The sequence below is a fragment of the Theileria orientalis genome, chromosome 1, assembly GCF_000740895.1.
Source record: "Theileria orientalis strain Shintoku DNA, chromosome 1, complete genome".
Classification (NCBI taxonomy): domain Eukaryota; phylum Apicomplexa; class Aconoidasida; order Piroplasmida; family Theileriidae; genus Theileria; species Theileria orientalis.
This window is the reverse complement of record NC_025260.1, coordinates 1,079,774-1,095,049: the sequence shown is the minus strand read 5'-3', so window position 1 is coordinate 1,095,049 and position 15,276 is coordinate 1,079,774. Positions and strand designations below refer to the sequence as shown.

Sequence of the window (15,276 nt, the reverse complement as noted above, 5' to 3'; positions counted from 1 at the left end):
TCGCTGGGTAAACACTAAACATTATACAATATAAATCTCAGTAAAAAGTTTACTTATAAAGTTTACGTATACAAGATAGTTTGTGAGGTACAATTTTAACTTATCAGTTTATTTCTTTTATCATCTATTGTTATAATGGCTCATGATGGTAATTTTTAACTAATTATTTATCTACATAATATTATTTATACCTTTCATGATTTTTTCTTTAACTTTATAACCATTACAGACATGTTCGATGATGAAAATGATCATTTGGATAAGGATGATAGAGATGACGAGCCATCAAAAGATAGAATATATGATTTCATTCCGAAGTACGCTAATTTACTTATTTGATCACTGAGCGTTACGTTAAACATTTTAATTAGGGGAATGATTAAAAGGAGGACCTTCGAAGGTGAAAGACCAGGGTTAAAGCTACGAGCCTGCATAAGATGCCGTTTAATAATGACAGAGGATCAGGTTAGTGTCAGTGCTTTTGATATTTATCACCATTTTAGTGATATCTATGTATACACTTTACCGTAAAATACATAACACAATTAATGAAACACAGTTTTATGAGAATGGCTGTGGAAATTGCACACATTTACAAATGGACGGGGATAGAAGGCGTACTTTAGATTGTACAAGTTCAAATTTTAGTGGATTTTTGTCAATTATGGACCCGGAGAAGTCGTGGTCCGCAAAATACAACAATTTAAGTAATTTTTAGAGTATTGCCCACCTTTCGCTAGTATAGACTATCGCACACCCCTTACTAACACTTATTAGTTAATCTAATACCTGGATGCTATGCTATATCGGTCAATGGCACACTACCAGAATCAATTAACGATGACCTGCTCGACTAACGCAACTGCAATGTAACCGTTTTGATTTAATAATCATACAAATACAACTGCATTGGTAATGTATCGCAAAATTTAAGAATGACGTGCCTTACGCAAGCTGAATGTCACCGTCACTCTAAACGTCAGTGTGTTAAGCAAATTTAAGTAAAAAAAAAGAACAGTATAAAAAATTTGGCACACACTAAAATAAATCAATTATCAAAAGGCAGTTTGAAGTGTTCAAGAAAAAGATAACAGGAATGAACCATGTTAGTTCGCGGAGTTGCCAGTCTATCATTGTTGATAGGATTCTGTAAAGATTTCAGTAGAAATAAATAAATTTTAAACTTTTGACACCGATATGTTAAACTTACACTCTATGGAAAACAAATTCTATTAACTGTCATAGAATCCCTATACATTGCACAAACACTATAGTATGCCGATTCAAATTTCATCAACTTGCACTTGTATTTTATTTTTAACATTATAAATTTAAAAATATTTTAAATTTTATGTAAAATTAGTAGTGTGAGTTCTCCTAGGATTGGAGTTTTAAACAATCTCGTCATCTGTTACCATAAAACACTTTTGTAAGGAAAGTAAACAACTCACTATAATTTTTACTTAAAAACCCACTGGTTTATAATGGTAAGTCGCCCCAAAAATAGTATTTAAAGGCCGTGTGTATATTATATTGGTAAAAACCTACACTGGATACATATTTTATTCACAAAGAACAGGTATAAACCTAAAAGGTGGATAAAACTGCTGTTTAAATGACCTATAAATGTATTTAAAAGCGTTTGAAGAGTATTCGAAATAATAATGAATAATATAGGTACACTCGATTTATTAGGGTTTGAAACAGCCGGAACTGATAGCGATCTTGATGATATAATAGCAACATGAATTAGATTGGCCACTTCGAAGGCAGTAAACTGGAGATAGAACAATTATAAATTATGCATGGTGCCTGGACTTATAGTGTTTTTAATGCAACGCCTACACCAGTGACCGAGGAATTTAGAGGGCCTAAAGAAACTGGTGGACGTGGATCGTCAGCGAGAGAAGCAAAGGAAGCGGGAAAAGAGATTTATAAATGAAACAGCAGCCGTTCAGTAAGCTCACAGAGTCTGGAGATGGGCCGGAGGCCTTTTTCTGGGAGAGCGACGTTCATGATAAATCGTACTACAAAGGCGCTAAGAGTAGAAGATTCCGATACTACGACGACTCGAACGCTCTTAAGTACCCGTTTTATCACTGGGTGCCAAGGTGGATTGCCCTGTACTCCAAGGGGTACCTGGAGCCATACAGGTTTCACCCGCTGCCGCTGTCGGACCAAATACAGTACTGGGAGCCGATTTTATCGAACCACATCAGCGAAGAGTTGGTGAAGCTGGAGCTCCTGGAGCTTTCCAGGTCGAAGTCAAAGAAGAAAAAAGAGAAAAGGCCGAGAAAATCTGTATTCGTGAAGGCGATGTTTGTCGCGTTCTGGAAGAGAGTGCTGCTCGGGCTTCTGGGCATAGTGGTCACGAACGTCCTGAGCATGAGCATCTCAGTCTTGGTGGAGAGGCTGCTCAAAATACTCTCAGACAAGTCGTTCACCCTCGTCAGCACGGTCCTCTTTCTGCTGGCCATCATCCTGTGCCAGATACTCGACGGCCTTTTCGTGGGAAACTTCAACTTCTACATGTCCAGGTTCGTCTTAATAGTGCAGTCGTGTCCGCCGGTAGCGGCGTTTCGACACGGGCTGTCGCACAGAAGGAACTTTGCAAACAACATAAACGGCTCCAACGCGCTGGGCGTGTGCAACCAGGTAGTACACAGTTGCGCGCCTGACTCTGAGTGTTCCAAAAATCCACTCTACTGCCCGGCGAGACGCCACCAGACCAGAGAAATGAGTCCGAAGATGATAACAATCGACTTCACAGACTCGTACGGAATATCGGTGTTGTTCTCTTCACTGATCACCATCATAGAGTTTTTAACCAACTTCGTATACGGGATTTTTCTCATGTCAACTAAGATAAGGGTAAACATATGGGTGTTATACTTAGTGGGAGTCGTCTTTATATTCCTGATGGTCGTGATGGAAATTATCGGCTGTTATGCCTTCGGATGGATACTGTACATTAGGGACAACAAAATATGCAGGCTGAGCAGCATTTTGAACTCTCTGCCGGTGATTAGGAAAATGTTCTACGACGACATTGCGGCAAACATTATCACGCAGGCGAGGAACAATGAGCTTTCGCTTTTCTACATAAGGATGTTCCTCCTATACTTCAACATAGCACTGTACTCCTCGTGCATCAATGTATCCTTTTACGTGATGCAGAGGTACTTTGTTAAGTCGGTTAACAATGTGAGCCTTATCACTGAAATTGACACATCGGCGTTTGTCACGACCTTTTACATATACATGAGGATTATCAACTCCATGTTTCTAATACCCATATCGATAAAGCACATTGGAACGTCGTTTCCATCATACAAAAGGTTGGAAAAATTTTACAAAGACAGTTCGCCTAATTTTTATATCAGTGATAACAAATACACAGGTTCAGTGAAAACATCCACAAACATAGTTCCTATAACAACTCAGCTCCCTAAGGACATTGTAGTCTACTACAAGGACGCCTCATTCACATGGGTCCACACACGCAACGACCTATTAAACAAAAACTATGAACCGTTATTGAAGAATGTCAACTTTGAGTTGAAACGCGGCGAAATAGCCATTGTCACAGGCTCAAAAGGTGCTGGCAAATCTAACTTCATAAAGTCAATGATTGGTGAAATGACCCTGGTTGGGGGCTCCATGGCCGTTGTACCATTACACACATCAATGCCAATATTCTATGCATCTGAGGACATATTTCTACAACAGGGTACTATTAGATCCAACATTGTATTTGGTTATAAGTTTGACGAGCATCTGTACAACACTGTGCTGAAGGCTGTTGAACTAGAACTTGACATATCAACCTGGGATAAAGGTGACCTCAGAGTAGTATCAGATAATGCCCATTCACTCAGTGGAGGTCAGAGAGTGAGAGTGGAGTTGGCTCGTGCAATATATGCTTATTTGGTGTTCCATAAAGTCAACAAGGAGTATAATAACAGCAAGTGTTCGTTCTTAATGTGTTTGGATGCCTCGTTCCAGTGCCTGGACCCCTATGTATCCAAAAATGTATTCAATAACCTGTTTAACGTTAAAACTGGATTATTAGTTAAGGATGACCTGTCAGTTGTTTTAACTACATCAAAACAGTCTCTTGAATTGTGTTTGAAATCATCAGATGTAGGCCAACTCCATAAAGTAACAATTTGTGACATTAAAAACAACGAGGTGGAGTTATATTCCAATCTTCATGACTTTGCGAAGAACATTAAAGAAGACGATGCAGATCACGCTGATCTCAAGGCGACGACCACGGATATCTATCATACAAACGGTTTCACGGACGATATGCTGAGTACGTGCTCGTCAGGTTCTAATACAAGGCTGGGTAGAACTGAAGAAACGAAATCGAGCTACTTAAAGTCGTTTGACTCATTTTCTGCACATCAGAAGAAGGGCATAGAGTTCGATCCGCACCTAGTTTATATGAAGCCGGCGTCAGCAATGTTCGCAATCTCAATAATGCTGATCATCGTTATAACGATCATGGATAACGTAAAACTTGTCCTGTCAACCGACTTGTCAGACTACATAACCAATAACATTAACCAACACAAGGATGGCAAATTCGTAGACCTGTCTGAAATTAAGAAGCAGAGCAACTTATCGCTGAAAACCATGGCGCTCATAGTAACAATTATAATTGTACTGTCGCTTCTGTTCACACTGACACTGAGCATGGCGTGCATCACGTCCTCACGCAAGTTCCACGAGTACTGCATCAACTCAATCTTCAAGTACAGCTCCTCAGTGATCAAGGTGAAGAATGAAATCAATCAGGTGATGACGTACATACTGTGCGACATCATAATGTTAGACGACTCCCTGTGCCACGAGTTTTACTTGTTAGTTTCGTCATTTATACTCACCGTGATTCATTTGGTAACACTGTTTTACCTGATTCCAATCTCAATCCCTTTAGTAGTGACGGCCCTTCTGATCATCTCCAAGATCATGTTCTTGAACTGCATCAGAAGTTCGAAAGTGATTGAACTGTGTTTCCTGGAGACTACGGCGCAGCTCAACAGGAACATCGAGAATGCGACCACGGGGCCGTCGATATATAGGAGCTTCAGAAAGGACCTGGAGCTGTTGGTGAATCACGCGGAACACAACGACTATAAGATCAGGTCAAACTTCGCCATGTTTTCCATGTTGACGTGGCTTTCCATATCCTTCAACTGGATCTTCTCAGCAACGACCTTTGTAATACTTGTGATTCCGATACTGTTGGATAGATTCACGACAACCAAGTTGAGGGTTGGGTATTTTGGGTTGGCCCTGTCTCTGTCCATGAACGTCATAAAGTCGTTCACCAAATTTACGACTATTTTTTCCACGGTCGAGGTTTATATGTGTACCGTTGATAGGTTCAAGTACTTCATTCCTCCAGGTGCGAACCTTACATTCGGCAAAAGCCCTAACACCCACGAAGAGTACTTAGTTAATCCTGGGACTAAGGACGTTGGTGGCCTGGATAAGAAACAATTGTTGAGGAGAAGGGCGATAGAATTTAAGGCCCAGAACCGAAAATTTTATCAAGTGAGGCGCCTTTTCTACCACCCTAGAATAACCATCATGGATGTTCACAAGTATTTGACTAGTAACCATTTCAGTGTTGAGTTAAAAAATGTGTGTGTGTACACAACACCCGGCCTTAACCCAGAAAGTATGATATTGAAGAATATCACAGTGACAGCCCATAAATCTGAAATCATTGGTATGGTTGGTAGAACAGGTGCTGGTAAGACAACTTTGTTGTCTGTGATACAGAACATAATTGAAAACAGAACAGGTCAGGTGTTGTTGGATGGTAAAGATTTGAATGATATCCCCAAGGTTGTCCTTCGACAGATTATAGGTGTGTTACCACAACTGCCATTTGTGTTCAAGGGTTGGACTGTGCGTAGGTTCCTCGATCCCAGAAGATTGTTTAGTGACGATGAGATTAACCAGGCCCTTAATGATTGTGGTCTTTTGGAATTTGTTAATGAGCTTCCTGGAGGAAAGAAGTTAGATAGCATTTTGGTAGCAGAGGAGCCCCTTTTATATTATCAGAAATTAAAAGGGGCTCAACGCAGCCCAATGGAATACAAGTCAATGGAACTGACTAAACCAGGAGAGGAAAGTGACACGTTGGTACCAAACAGTCAACTCAGAACTCTTTCATTGGCTAGACTTGTGCTATACAGGCACTTCTATAGAGTAATAGTGGTGGACGAACCACCAGAAGAAGACCTGACAGAAGAGGAAGGTACAAGAATTGACGATCTCGGAGTTCAAATTTACGACCTTCTGCAAAAGTATTTCAGCCACTGCACAACCTTCGTGACGGCACATGACCTAAACGTTTTGAAAAAATGTACCTATGTGTGGGCGCTGCATCAAGGCTGTCTGCTAAGAATCTGTAAATTAAGCGATATCGCACAAAATGAATCTATTTCAAAAATAATTGAGGAAAGTATAAAATGCAGCAAATTATACAGTAAAATGTAGTTCAATAAGATTTAATCACACCCCTTAACTCACTGTACAATATGTTTTAGCATCTTTATTACACGATATACAACTTTATTTTTAATTAAATTACCAATGTATTAAATTTTAAATGGATTTATAAGCATATTTTAGGATTCTTTTATTAAGTTGGTGTTTTTATTTTATTATCGTCGGGTATTTTAATCTCACATAAAAATTGTCACTTTTAATAATTTATGTACCACAAAGACTGATTTTAGAACATTTTGGAATTGGTTTTTATTATTTACTAATTAAAAAGAGTTTTTAATAACACTAATAGTTTTATATCGGACCAGAAGATTACTCACAAATTTATTATGGAAAATATTTACACATTTCATTCATTTTTTTCATTTGAGCCAATTATTCAAAATACTAACCATTTTGAATTAGATAAAGGCAAAAATATGGATAGTTTGGGCGTGTCACTTTTCCAGTTTTACAGACCCCAAACACAAATATTACATCCTACCATCTTAAGAAACCATATCGAATAAAGATAAAATACCCTAAGGAATTAAAAAATACCAAAAATTAAAAAAACTGGCAAATAAATTTAACAAAATTACGTATTTCAGCCCAGACTTACCAAAATCGTATTTGAAGGAGTTAACCAAGACTAAAATGAGCCATAGTTTTGATAAAAACACCAGAAATCATAAAATTAAAGTTATATGATAGTGTGTCATATGTATTTCAGACAGAAAAACATTGTTCTAAAAAATTAAAATCACGCCGTTACTACGAACAGAGCTCTGAGATTTGTTTAATTTTTTTGATTTAAGAAAAATATAAATTATATTTAAAATTTAGGTTAAATTATACAAAAACTTATTTTTAACCGTTAGAACTTTCCTAATTTTTGCAAGAACTAAGTTAACCCAATTAACATTATTTATAGTTTACACATTAGGCATAATTGTGAATTAAACTACACATTTTACATACTAATTCATTTTTATGTTCAATATCGCAAATGTTATTAACATTATTAATTTAAATACATTTAAAAGTGTAAATTAAATTTAATTTTTGTCTGGAACCATGGTCAAGGTATATATTCTTAAAATATTTGCATCATGGTACAGTATTGGCCTGAGCCACATGTTTTACTCTCAAAATAATAATTCATACACCGACGGATCGGAAATGTCCGATTTATTTGATGATCATGGAGACTACACGCCCAGTAACGTGACAAGGCTCTGGATAGACCGTTCAACGGGTAAAATAAGTGAATCTAATATGTTAATGACGGAGGATGAACCCTTGTATGTGATTTATGCCGATGCCATTTTAGGAATAGTTCAGATTATGAACACGAGCCACCTGGTTGTTGTGACCGAATCTGAAGCAGTGGCTGATTTAAAACTAGGTAATTTAAGTTTTAGTGGTAAAAATAGGGGTAAAATTATGACCATTAAAGAAGTCAAATTTTTCCCAATAGAGTTCAACTCGGATAACTTTCATAAACACAATAATAGGGACTCGCAGAACACGTGCAATCCACCTAATGTATCGAACAATAACAATACAAGTAATGGCCGTAGATATTCAGGGAGTTCATCAAGTGAAGATTCACTGGACAATTTGTATTACCTATTAATAAAAATTTCAAAGATACTGTCGAGCGGACATTATTACTCGTACGACACCGACTTGACCAATACCATGCAATCACTATATCTAAATGGACACATTCCACTAAAAAATACTGCAAATGGCAGGAGTGACAATTTTATAACTGAGGAAATTCTGCTGATGAACGAAAAGCTCTATAAGGCTGCCAGACAGGACTTTAACTGGTGTTTCATGATATCAAATAAACTTCCCGACCGGTGGAAAACGGTGGTAATTCAAGGGTACGTAGGGTACGGAGCCAACGAGGTGAACTCTGAAAAGATTGAGACTCTGATAATAGGACGGAGAAACATCAAGAGGTCGGGTACAAGATTCGTGAGTAGAGGAATTGACTCCGATGGGAATGTGGGGAATTTTGTAGGTTCTGAGGTCAGGCTCAGATTCGGTTCCGGAAGCTGGTACTCGCACACACAGATAAGAGGATCAGTTCCAGTGTTTTGGGGCCAAACAGGCACCGGGAAAAAAATTGAATTTTATGATAAATTGGACAATTTGACACCTTTCTTTGAGCACATTAAGATACTAAAGGAGTACTATAAGCCTTGTACTCACAAGTTGTTCGTAAGTCTATTGGACGTAAAGAACAGTGACAACGAGAGCCTGTTGAACAGCATCTTTGAGAATGTTTTAAACGGATATAACACGGTGCTTGAAGAACAAAATTCGCAAGAGCCAAAGATAACCTTTGTTAACTATAACTACAACAGCAATGCCAAGTGGAGCACACACGAGATTGTAATCCAATTTGTTCTCGATAACCTAATTGATCACTTTAGCAACATAGGCTTCTTCGACGAGGAACAATATCTCAAATGGGTCCGAAATGGCAGTGGGCCTCATAGAGAAGATACTAATGGGTCCAAGGGTCAAAGTAAAAGGGGGTTACAAAAAGGTATTTTGAGAACAAATTGCCTAGATTGCCTTGATAGATCCAATATATTTCAGTGGCTTGTCAGCTGGGTCACCGTCCACATGATAATAAACAGCCGTAGCAACGACAATAGCATTAAAATTAAAAACAGGCTTGCCCACATGTTATTTGGAAATAACGGTGGAGAGAACGATACCGAGTACTTCACAACGTTCAGAAACCTCTGGTGCGACCACGGCGACTACATAAGCATTCATCAAACAGGCGCACCCTGCACTCTATCTCAAAGGATAAAGCAGCCGGACACTAGTCTTAATTCCCTGTGGTACTACGGCAAGGTGATGGCCAAGAGGCACTACCACTCAAGGTTTCAGGACTTTAAGAGGCAAGAGGCGTTCGATATACTATCTCAGTACTGCACAACTCACCCGCCCAGCCAAATGTATCAGAAAAATGCAGAGCCAGCAGAAATCGACACCAAGCATCAGAGCAACTATCCCTTTGGAATCCCAGAGGGAATGAAAACGCATTATTACCTTTCGGAATTTGTAAGTTCCATGGACACTGAACATTCACCAAAAACCGGTGTGCGTGCTCCACCAGAAGTATTTCCGGTAAATGTCATATTTCTCGACATAACTAGAAATGAGAGCACTTTCGGCTACGACGTAATTTACCGAGGCAACAAGGTCATTTTCAAGGCCCGTGAGCGGTTTTTGTTCGGCCTTATTAAAAAGGGCCCAAGAACCATCTGGGCGCCCAAGCCCGGGGACTACGCAGACATAGTACTAATCAAGCCCGGCTCAGACGGCAAACCTGTGGTGAGAGTTTATTTCCCCAAACGAGTAAAGGACCAAAAGTATATTTACCTTGAGGACCTTTCTCAGACTCATGATGGAGGTTCAATGCATGGCCTCAGCGAAGGCGACTCTGTTGAACACGCCACTGCTTCCAAACCTGGGCCGTTTGAACACCTAGGACACAAGGGACTGGAACTTCCTAAACCACTTAAATTTAAGGAGGTCAGCGTTGACATTGATCAGCCCTTTAGTACTGATGACCTTGAATACAAGTTCGACCCGTCAACCCAAAGTCACACCTTTACTGCCAACCAGGGGGTTTTAATAGACAAGGTTACCAAGAGTGATATAGTTTTGTGGGATCATTTGTTTTATTTTCAAGGAAAGGCCACCCGGGTGTTTGTGGGACACAACGAATACGGCGAGAGTGTATTCCGAGTGTACTTCCAAGGGGCTGTGCCTTCACACATAATGCATCCTCCCAAGCCACATCCTGAAATAGTATTTAATAACTCTGAAGTCACAACTGAAACCGAATCTGGGTTTGAGTCTGATGGACTAGAACCCAAGCTAATTAGAGTTGACATCAAACAAAGAATAAGCAGCAATTTTGTCAATTATCATTACGATTCCAATCTGGACACTCACACATTCACTTCAATCAATCCGTATTTGATAGACGTCGTTACGAGGGGTAGTGAGGTTTTATGGGATTGTAAAGATCATGGTCACGAGTATGGCTCTCAGGTGCTTATCTTCAAACAAAAGAACGGTAAAAAAATGTTAAGGGTATATTTCAGCAACCAGATTCCTGAACCCCAAAATTTCGGACACACTTGGGATCCAGGTCAGTTAAAAGAAGAGATCGCCGAGTTTGAAGAGGTTTATCTTGACAAAGTGCCGTACATTCCCAATATTGTCATTGAAGATAGTAGGGCTTAATGAGCGCGTTAACACAACAATCGCATTATTAAACAGGTCAAGTCCCAGAAATATTGAGTATTCTGGCATAAATTAAAAGCATTTGTAACCATTGGGCTTGTTTTGGGAATAAAAGTCGTTCCATTTAAATTATTTTTAAAATGTGTATTAATAAACTCTCACGTACCGAATCTGAAACAGAGGATTCTAGCAATGCAGTACTTGTCACGTTCACTTTTTAGGGGCATCTAAAATCTTTGCCTCTTTTGTAACATATAATTTTCCATAAAACACCTTTATATGTTCAATATTGGCTTTATAGATATCCATTCAGATTATTTCACTTATGAAGCGCATATGTTTATTATCACTTAAATAATCCACATCAGCAATATTTTCCATCTGTTATGTCACTTGTGTTCAGCGAAAAAATTAATTTTAATTTGGGCTGATCTTCCACGCTGCTCCTAAAAAAGTGATGTTAAATTATAGAATTTTTTGCTGATTTTAAAATCTTCCAAAGTTAATAAACATTTAATAACATTCAAGACACCAAATTATAATTGTAAATATTTAATAAACTTACTTAAACAGCCCTCGACAAAGATACACACTACAGCTACCACATATTGAATAAAAAAATAACACATTATAAATATGTTCTGATATCCATGTCAAAATCATCGCCTATAGCCTTCCAAGCAGTCTTAAACGTTTTCCTAAATAGATACCAGCCGACGTTTGACCTAGACATTCTATGGTTGGGCCTGAATTTGGGTAAACAGTACCCGAGACTGATTCTCGTTTCATTATATCCCGCTGACAACTTAGACATGGCGAAGCGCATAAACAACACAATAAGGGCGTGAATCGTAATAACGGCGTTATCGCCATATTGTTCGTCAGCTTTATTGCCATTTGATACGGCACCTTTTTCACCCGAGGCAGGAACCATCTCTTGTGGAGAGTCGGATAAAGCTTCAGGTGAGGAAGGTGGCGCATCTGATGGCGACTTACCAGGGTTGGATATCTTTTCAGGCTTAACAACCTTAGAAACGCCCGCATAACTCAGTGGATCGAAAAAGCTATTTCCGAGGACCACACCCACGGTAATGAACATGACCTTGGGCACTGAATTAATGATCCTTTTGGCAGACGGGATTCGGGTGTGAATCGCAAGAATGGTATAAATGAATATCACCGCCATAGGAATCACGACAATCCAGAACCCGTTGTAGGGAGCAGACCATTTCGGAAAGAGCCCTTAAAGTTCTAAGCTGAAAAGAATAATGGGGCCGATCAACTTGAGAATGGAGGCCATCACGGTCACAAAATTCCACCTGAACTTACTCAACAGGGCATAGGGAAGCAGGTTGGGAAACAGGAAGTCCTTTATCATGGAACTGACGACGATCATCGCCAGAGGGGAGAAGGCGTCCGCTAGCGTTCTAAAGAAGGGCATGGTGGGCGGCTTGCTTTCAGGCTTCTTTCTCTTGAAGTACCCGGTGGAGATTACTTCGAACTCGTGGTAGAAGATCCAAGCAGCCAGCGCTGCGATAGTCACTGCGGCGCACACGATCATCTGCAGCTTAATCATGAGCAGGGGTCTGTCGTAAATGGTCAGGCGCAAAATGAATTGCAGCAGGAGGACTAGGAGACGCGAGGTGTCGTCGGAGAGCGCCACGATCAGCGAGTGCTCAGGCACAATGCCGATGAAGGACGTGTGGAACAGACCGACAAAGTACGCCTCCACGCCTAGAACCATGTATACGAAGTACGCCAGATCGGACGTGGTGTACATGACCACGATGAGTATAATCCTCACCAATAAGACCCCGGCGAAGGACCAAACACTAAACCATCTCCGGATCCTGATGTCGTCTCCAGGGTCCATGACCTTGGAGCACTCGGAAATCGCCAGTTCCGTGAGCGTCCCTAGCACAATTAAGGTGAACCGCAAGCTATACAACTTGGTTAAGTACACAGAAATGTTGTTGAGCGGAATGTAGAATGCGATAGAGAAGTTGGCCGACGTCACATCGATTTGGTGTATGATCAGATGAGACGAAAGGGCAACGAGTGCTGCGATAAGCTTACAGGCTGTACTATCATTACCTGGAGATTGCTCAGACATTTATTCCATTCCTAGATGATACCTGGCCTAGTTTCAGTCAGTGAGTAATTCTGAGTGAGTGGTTTCATTACTCAAGGCTTTGCGATAGTGCTTTTAGTTGGTTGACTTGTGAGTATTGTGAGTTGCTGCTCCCTTTTGAGCCAGTACCTGCAGTGGATTATAGGTACTTACGACGGGGTCCTAACACTGGACTAAAACGACGGATAAAACTATGACGATGGGGTCGAGGGGTTACTACTACCCTGAGAGACAATTCTATGATTCACTCAAAGGGATATCGACCGGTACAACCTGATTGTACGTATTCATTTGTTGCTGCTTAATAAAGCCTTTGTCTAAAGAGAAAGTGTAGTTGTTAAAGTTGTTAATTCCTCTAAAGTTGCTTTAGATAAAGATGCTGTGCTTTATAAATCGGTCTCTTCTGATCTAAATTTCAGTTTAAATCCGGTGTTGGTCGCATTAACTGTGATTTTTATCCCTAAAATTTATATCGGTTACCAATTGATTTTAAAAAGAGTGTTTGCGTTTATCTTCCTGTAGCTTGTAAGTTACTTTACAATTTTGACGGGAGTGTGTGATGAAATTTGACAAATTAAAACGATTATTTACAAAAACGGTAAAGGTACCACTTTTGTTATACCGACAACATCGACTCCTCAATGTTACTTGGAGACGAATAGACAGTATTATTCAAAATATTACATGCCAGTTGCGCTAAAAAATTAAGACAATATCCAGCAGTTGCGAACATTTTCCACTGACTTAGCGAACGAAGCCTTACATCAGTCGCAGGTCCTCCAATTTAATGCAAGCATGGCTATTATGACTACTCTTCACGATATTAGCACTGTAACAAATTGAATTACCGGGATTCATATGCAACGATTTTTTCTCGTTATGAATTTACATGTTTTAAAAGTTTGTTCCGCGACGGCGCTCAGTCGAGGGTCTCGCTATGATCTATTTTATCACAAAATACAAAAATTCCGGTTTATACTTGACACTCAGGTTATCGGATCGTTAAAACGTATTTAAAACTGTTTAATAATTGTCTAAGTTTTGCGATGTTGTGCGATGTGAGTTAGAAAAGTGTACAAAATACCGATTTATTTTAACAACTGTCTTTTGATCGATATTATATGCTTATAAACAAAATTTATAGTCAATTTTATGTATTAATCGTTTTAATCAAAGCGACCGTTGGCTTAAAAGGCCTTTTTATTGCACTTACAAAGCCTTTGTCTATGGCACAGGCTATTCTACATATAAGTACACACAAAACCCAGTATCATATGTAAAAAAATTTTCTCTTTACATATAAACACACAGTGGGCGGCCAAGTATGGATTCAGCTAATAAATTTAATCCTTATGGCATGCCACCTCCCCACTACTATAAAATAATTAATAATTCACAAAATAATAGATAACAAATCTCAATATATAATTTAAAAATATTCAAAAATTAAACACTTTTATATTAAAAAAAATCAAAGAATAATAATGATTAAAATCGTCTAAATTACTAACGATTATTATATTCGCATCCACGTTATTAAAGCTGCTTTAAAATAACGTATTATATATAAAAATTTTAAACTCAAATAGATTGATACAATCATTTTTGTAATTGCCTAAATTTATAACTATTTATTTATCTATACATATATATACATTTATGTATTTATATACATATGATAAAACACATAACAATTCATATTCTTTGTCTATTTGTTTTAAAATTGTTAGTTCTAATTAATGAAATTTAAATTAAAAATTTGGTGAACTTTTTACGAAAGTCAAAGCGGCCACTAAAGTTGGGCTAAACGACGTCAACACGTGAACACTTAAACATTTATTAAATTTACTTTAACATATGAAACTCATGTCCAATATACAAAACCAATCAATATATTAAATACGATGATGATGTGCAAATATAAAAGAACCCAAAGACCCTACTAATGAAACTGGCATGTCATGATCATTATTATTCTACTAAGGCTAAAGTAAACGACACATCCGAATATAACATTAATAGGTGTAGATACGGTAAAGAACACAGACATTTAAGTTTGGTTATAATGTAAAATTTAGGGGAAAAGTTATCCCAAGAGTTCGGTACTGGATCATAAAAACTTTGTAAGTTCAACTTATTACATCAGCTATATATATTCACAAACAACACATATAAATAGCATATTATATGATCATTATTTTGAAAAATGTGTATGATGACTTCATATTATTATATCACACTAACTCCCCATTGTCAATTATATCATTTTTATTATATTAGTTTTTATTAAATGATTTTGGGTTTGTTTTTGGTTAGGTTTGTTTATGTTTGTTGGCTATTAAATCATT

At 38.4% G+C, this 15,276-nt stretch overlaps 8 protein-coding genes across 8 annotated transcripts; 5 read left to right on the top strand and 3 right to left on the bottom strand.

Moving 5' to 3' along the window:
- Positions 1-135: 135 nt before the first annotated feature.
- TOT_010000466 (transcription factor) lies at positions 136-857 on the top strand (the record flags this gene model as incomplete). Its single annotated transcript, XM_009691007.1, has 5 exons — positions 136-148; positions 230-317; positions 372-465; positions 560-707; positions 778-857. The coding sequence occupies 5 exons, from the start codon at positions 136-138 to the stop codon at positions 855-857; spliced, it is 423 nt and encodes a 140-aa protein (XP_009689302.1).
- Positions 858-1,938: 1,081 nt separating this feature from the next.
- TOT_010000465 (ABC transporter) lies at positions 1,939-6,519 on the top strand (the record flags this gene model as incomplete). The annotated part of the gene is made up of 1 exon (XM_009691006.1): positions 1,939-6,519. One exon carries the CDS (start codon positions 1,939-1,941, stop codon positions 6,517-6,519), a length of 4,581 nt encoding a protein of 1,526 aa, XP_009689301.1.
- Positions 6,520-6,860: 341 nt separating this feature from the next.
- Positions 6,861-7,040, top strand: TOT_010000464 (hypothetical protein; the record flags this gene model as incomplete). Its single annotated transcript, XM_009691005.1, has 1 exon — positions 6,861-7,040. The coding sequence occupies one exon, from the start codon at positions 6,861-6,863 to the stop codon at positions 7,038-7,040; it is 180 nt and encodes a 59-aa protein (XP_009689300.1).
- A 547-nt stretch (positions 7,041-7,587) lies between these two features.
- Positions 7,588-10,797, top strand: TOT_010000463 (uncharacterized protein; the record flags this gene model as incomplete). Its single annotated transcript, XM_009691004.1, has 1 exon — positions 7,588-10,797. The coding sequence occupies one exon, from the start codon at positions 7,588-7,590 to the stop codon at positions 10,795-10,797; it is 3,210 nt and encodes a 1,069-aa protein (XP_009689299.1).
- A 628-nt stretch (positions 10,798-11,425) lies between these two features.
- Positions 11,426-11,983, bottom strand: TOT_010000462 (conserved hypothetical protein; the record flags this gene model as incomplete). The annotated part of the gene is made up of 1 exon (XM_009691003.1): positions 11,426-11,983. One exon carries the CDS (start codon positions 11,981-11,983, stop codon positions 11,426-11,428), a length of 558 nt encoding a protein of 185 aa, XP_009689298.1.
- Positions 11,984-12,040: 57 nt separating this feature from the next.
- Positions 12,041-12,910, bottom strand: TOT_010000461 (conserved hypothetical protein; the record flags this gene model as incomplete). Its single annotated transcript, XM_009691002.1, has 1 exon — positions 12,041-12,910. One exon carries the CDS (start codon positions 12,908-12,910, stop codon positions 12,041-12,043), a length of 870 nt encoding a protein of 289 aa, XP_009689297.1.
- Positions 12,911-12,977: 67 nt separating this feature from the next.
- TOT_010000460 (hypothetical protein) lies at positions 12,978-13,661 on the bottom strand (the record flags this gene model as incomplete). The annotated part of the gene is made up of 2 exons (XM_009691001.1): positions 12,978-13,057; positions 13,577-13,661. The coding sequence occupies 2 exons, from the start codon at positions 13,659-13,661 to the stop codon at positions 12,978-12,980; spliced, it is 165 nt and encodes a 54-aa protein (XP_009689296.1).
- A 1,212-nt stretch (positions 13,662-14,873) lies between these two features.
- TOT_010000459 (hypothetical protein) lies at positions 14,874-15,044 on the top strand (the record flags this gene model as incomplete). Its single annotated transcript, XM_009691000.1, has 2 exons — positions 14,874-14,961; positions 15,007-15,044. The coding sequence occupies 2 exons, from the start codon at positions 14,874-14,876 to the stop codon at positions 15,042-15,044; spliced, it is 126 nt and encodes a 41-aa protein (XP_009689295.1).
- Positions 15,045-15,276: the final 232 nt, after the last annotated feature.